We start from the raw sequence: 5,606 nt of genomic DNA, 5'->3' as shown, positions 1-5,606 counted from the left end.
ACAGACAGGTAGAGAGAGAGAGAGGCCCCTTGCTGGAGGAAAATTATGCCAGTATTTATTATTGTTTATTGATCAGTGTATATTAATCAATATATTACTCTTATTGTTGTGATATCTTCCCCTCTGTGTACAGACAGCATTCAATAACACTCAATAACATTCATTAATGTTCAATAACTTTCAATAAAGTTCAATAGCGTTCAATAGCGTTCAATAATGTTCATTAACGTTCAGCAATGTTCAATAATGTTCCTTAACGTTCATTAACATTCAATAACCTTTAAATAATGTTCATTAAATGTTCATTATGTTCATTAACGTTCAGCAATGTTCATTAATGTTCAATATAACGTTCAATAATGTTTCATTTAAGTTCAGCAATGTTCAATAATGTTTTAATTACGTTCATAACCTTTAAGTAATGTTCATTAACGTTCAATAATCTTTAATAATGTTAATTAATGTTCAGTAACGTTTAATAACGTTCAATAATGTTCATTAACGTTCAGCAATGTTCAATAACGTTCAGTAAAGTTCAGTAATGTTCCTTAACATTCAGTAATCTTTAATAATGTCCATTAATGTTCATTAATGTTCATTAATGTTCATTAACGTTCAGCAATGTTCAATAATGTTCAATAACCTTTAATGTCATTAATGTTAATTAATGTTCATTAATGTTCAATAATGTTCAATAATATTCAGTAATTTTCATTAATGTTCAGTAACGTTCAGTAACGTTCAGTAATGTTCAATAATGTTCAGTAATGTTCAATAATGTTCAGTAATGTTCAGTAATATTCGTTAATGTTCAATAACGTTCATTAATGTTCATTAACATTCAGTAACGTTCAATAACATAATGTTGCTGCTCAGTAAATCTTTAATTTATTGATTTTATTCATTGGTGATCGATTGAACAGTTATTTCCATATTTATATTTTTATTCCCAGCAGCTGATGGCTCCAAGGGTTAAATAATTGATTATGGATAATCAATAGTAATATTGATCTGTGTGTGACAGGCGGAGGCGAGGCTGGCGGCGAAGCGAGCGGCGAGAGCCGAGGCCCGAGAGATCCGGATGAAGGAGCTGGAGAGACAACAGAAAGAGGTACACACCGCTTCATCTGATTGGTCCAGGGAGGGCTCTCCTGATTGGCTGCTGATTCTAACCAACGTCCAATCACAGCCTCTGATAGTAGTGATGATGATAATATTAATGATAATAATAATAATAATAACAGTAATAAAGTAATAAAAGGTCAGCCTTTGAGCAGAGTCTAGTAGGTTCTAGTAGTACTGTTTCAGGTTCTGGGTGAGTTTACTTCCTGAGTGTGAGGTCACAGGTCAAAGGTCAGTGTGTGGGTAACAGTGGGTGTGATCGTCAGTCAGTCGGTCAGTCAGTCAGTCAGCAGATGTTTGGATGCTTTTATTCCTCCGTTCTCTCTGGTGAGTACCTCTACAACTCTTTATAACAAACTGCACAGAGTACTTATATTAACAACAACAACAACAACTATCAAGCTCTTCGAGGATCTGTCCTGGTGCTACACTGTTACTCAATATTTATATTATATAATAATGTAGTAACATTATAAAGTGTCTTTAACTTGAACTAAATGCACACAAACATTCACTGAGCTGGAAACTGTTGAAACTGTTTTATCAAACGTTTGTGTTCTTAAATGCAGCTTTACTCAGCATTCTTCTCACTGTGACGCCATGTTTGTAGTTTTAAAAAGTGGATCCTCAGAAATAACTTATTATTATTATTATTATTATTATTATTGTTATTATTATTACCAGTTGTTGTGCTTCTCAGTGTAACTTTTAATGAGATCAATCAAACCAAAGGACTCTGATCGGTTGAAGCTCATTGATTACTGATATCCAATCAGAGCTCATCAATTACTGATTGGCTGCTGTGGCTGGAACATTCTCTGCACTCACTTCGGAACAGAAGATCAATAATGATTAATTGGTCTGATAGGAAACACAGGCTCAATCAGATTCTTTAGTATTGATTATGTTGATGTTGTTATTGTCACTGAGCTCCTCTCGTTCTATCAGATCTGATTCAATATCAATAAACCGATCAATACGTCACGATCAAATGCTTTTCTCAATGGAGTTTGGTTGGAGGGAGCTATGCTATGCTTCCACTGACCTCCAGCCTGACCTCCAGCCTGACCTCTGACCTCTGACCTCTGGTTTCTAACCTTCAGTCTCTCCTCTTGTGTCTCCTCCCGCCCGCTGTAGCTGTTTCACAGCCACAAGGTACAACTAACTCCTCCATTCCACCTTAAACCTACGCTGCTGTTAGTTTTACTCCTCTGGGCGTTCCAGCCGGGTGGAGTTTACCACTCAGGGAGCAGTCAGCTCCACCCGCACAGACAGCAAAGAGGTCTAAAACAAACGCACCTGTTTTACTCTTTAAAACCTGTTAAACCTGAAGTCTTTTTTATCTCGTTCTAACATTTTCTCCTCCTCTTCCTCTTCCTCTTCTCTCTCTCCCTTCTTCCCCTCCCCTTCCCCCCCCCCCTATCCCAGAAAGTATTATGGTCTGGATAATAGTGGGTCACATTGAAGCCCAGTGATGGTTAGGACTGTGTCAGACTCCTTCAGGACTCCCATGGAAAACCTCCGACCAAACCTGATTCTTTCTGATCAGCTGATCAACTTTATTGACCCTCTAAAACCCAAACAACAGGAAGTGACATCCACATGATAGATATTATTATTATTATTCCCACACAACCAAAACAAACATTAAGAAGATAAATCACTGTTAAAGATTTAGAAGTTAAATAACAATATTGTGTCTTTAATTTAACATAAAATCTTTAGATATTTACAGTGTAAAAACAATGATCTATAAAATCCCAGGTGAATCTGCTTTTATAATACAATAATCAGACTTACATTTACGAGCAGAGTGCTGTTTATTAATTGGATTGTTATTATTTTAATGTGAATGTTAAAAGTTATAGAACTGTAATAAAAGTCAATTATGTGTGTATATTACAGTAATGTATTGCTGTTTTACACTGATAACAAAAACTGTATTTGGACATTTACCAATGCTTATACACTGATAAACAACATTTTATTCATTCCATCATTATAAAGATATCTGTCCAGTTAACTAACTGATCCCATCTTAAAGTTACACAACTAATATTTTACTGTTAATGATCCACTGATTTTACATCATTTTTTAATAAACGTCATTAACAGCAATACACTTGAATTTAACCAGTTTATTAAATAAACAGTAAATATGTGATTATGTATTTTCAATCTTTTAAACAATTAATGGTTCTTTAAATTAATAGTAAAATATAAATATTTTATACATTTTTTCACATTATTTACATTTAAATTTTTTACTTTTTTGTAATTGTATTAATATTTAATTAAAAAGACATCCAGCACATTAACCCTTACTGAACATGTCTATTACATATAAGTAATGTAATGTAATGTAATGTAGTAATAACAACAAACCAACAATAACAACAAACAACAATAACCAATCATTGGACTGTGGAGTGTAAAAAACATCCGGTCTGTTTGTTTATGTTGATTCTGATCAGCAGCTGGAGGTCCAGAAAGGTAAAACCAGTTCACAAGAACTAGGAAGTCAGTTAAGAGGTTGATCATGTTTTGTTTGTTTGTTTGTGTGTTTGTTGTGTGTTTTTGTTGTTGTTGTTTGTTGTGGCACGTGCTCAGACCAGCTGTGGATTAGCGCCTGTTTAATCCCTTGTCTGACAGATAATCTGAGTTCAGACCCTTCATCCTCTCCTCTTCCCACTGCATGAAGTCCCTGTAGCTGCACACAAGCATGTCCTTTATTAATCGTTATTGATTATTGATCTTATTGATTATAGATGTTTCATATGCTTGCCTTTGCCCTGCCTTTGCCCTCAAGTTTGTCCCTGTCCAGGCTGTTAGGTCCAGTCTGTCTGCCTGCCTGCCTGCCTGCCTGCCTGCCTGTCCTGTCTGTCCTGTCTATTGCCTGTCTGTTCTTATACAACTTTCTAATTTGTGTTTCTTCTTCGTGGGCTTTCCAGGAGGACAGTGAGCGGTAATTTCGCCACTCACGGAGCACGCTTGCGGTCTGTAATCTGCCTCTCCTCCTCCTCCTCCTCCTCTCCTCCCTCCTCCTCCTCTCCTTCTTTGGCCGTCTGTTAACTGTAATATCAACAGGAAGAGTGAATTAAATCAGCTGTATCCATGGTGTCTCCTCTCCCTGCCTGTGTTGTTATGCAGCCTCTCTGTGGTTTGTTTCCCATAGCCCCCGGTCTGCTCCGACTGAAACTGCTGTTTTTATCATCCTACGTTGGTGAATTAGGATTTATGTCCACCCAAACCAGAAGTTGTGATTTGTTGGAAACACTAACAGAGAACACTTTTAATAAGTTTATTTTATTTCTTTCGAGTTTTGAGTGTATTTTTTTGTTTATCTGCTAAAATTAGCGTTTTTGTCTCTGGGTCTGTGGAGAGGGTTAGTGATATTATGGTGTAATAATCCACAGGATTAACTAACAGTTAACTAATGACTACATTGCAGCCCCTTTGTGCAGCATTAAACTCTGTGAATTAAAGGATTATTCGACTTTTGGTGATTGTTGGAAAAGACAAACAAAGACAATTTGGGTGATTTTGTTTTGTTTCTGTCCAGTTTGAACGTTGCACTGGGAGGTAAAATGACTGGTTTTGTGAATGGACTCTGGTGGGCAGTAGCACTCATTGGTCCTGAGATGCATTGTGGCGCTCTGAGTTTGGTTTAATCAATAATAATGAAGGCCTGTTTATTTATCAGATAATAATAACAATCAATAATCAAATTGAAATGATGTAGGTTGTTAAATATTTGTTTTGTTTAATGGATTGACACTCTCCTGTCCTGACAACACCCCTGTCCAGTGATCAATATCTTGGATCAATATCTGGATCAATAATATGTCTCCATAGTGGAACTAAAATGTCTTCTTACAATGAAACTGAGATTATTATTGATTATAATAATGATGAATGAAATAATAATAATTGATTATCAATGTAAGAGCCCTGGGATCCTAATCGTCTGCTGCCCTCTAGGTTTAATGGACCCTGGACAAGGACCTGCGACCTGGAATTTAGGAGGAGAACCAGGGGACCTGGGTTAGGACCTGGTCCTGGGTCAGACTGGTGGATCTGGTCTCAAGTCCTGTGTGTTTGTGTGTTTCAGATTTCAGATGATGAGGAGAGAATGTCTGTGGGCAGCAGAGGAAGCTTCCAGGGTGAGTCTGCAGCTGATCAATAATCAATTATCAGTCTGCAGCCTAACGTCATCCTGCTGTCCAGCCACCTTTCTGTTTCTGTTAGTTCGAAAATATCATGAAAATCAAAAACTCAATTTTTCCATCTAAAAAACTGAATCAATAACTAACGTCCTTCCTCGCCCTTCCTTCCTTCCTTTCTCTCTTCTTCCTCCTTCTTCCTTCCTTCCCTTTCTCCTCCTCCTTCCTCCTCCTCCCGCTTCCCTTCCTTCCTTCCTTCCTTTCCTCCTCCTCCTCTCCTCAAAACTCCTTCCTTCCTTCCTGTCCTTTCTCCCTCCTCCT

The 5,606-nt window shown here is 37.1% G+C and overlaps 1 protein-coding gene across 1 annotated transcript in view; it reads left to right on the top strand.

Annotated features, from left to right (window-relative positions):
• The window catches only part of LOC118340089 (leucine-rich repeat flightless-interacting protein 2-like), a gene marked incomplete in the record, with an annotated part of 16,265 nt that overhangs the window by 2,965 nt on the left and 7,694 nt on the right, over positions 1-5,606 (top strand). Inside the window, 2 exon segments of the mRNA XM_035677948.1 lie at positions 1,025-1,111; positions 5,234-5,281. Coding sequence (XP_035533841.1) covers positions 1,082-1,111; positions 5,234-5,281 — 78 coding nt within the window.

This window comes from Morone saxatilis, unplaced genomic scaffold (genome assembly GCF_004916995.1).
Source record: "Morone saxatilis isolate NCDOM2014 unplaced genomic scaffold, NCSU_SB_2.0 Contig6, whole genome shotgun sequence".
In the NCBI taxonomy this organism is placed as follows: domain Eukaryota; kingdom Metazoa; phylum Chordata; class Actinopteri; family Moronidae; genus Morone; species Morone saxatilis.
This window is presented reverse-complemented; position numbering and strand designations above follow the sequence as displayed.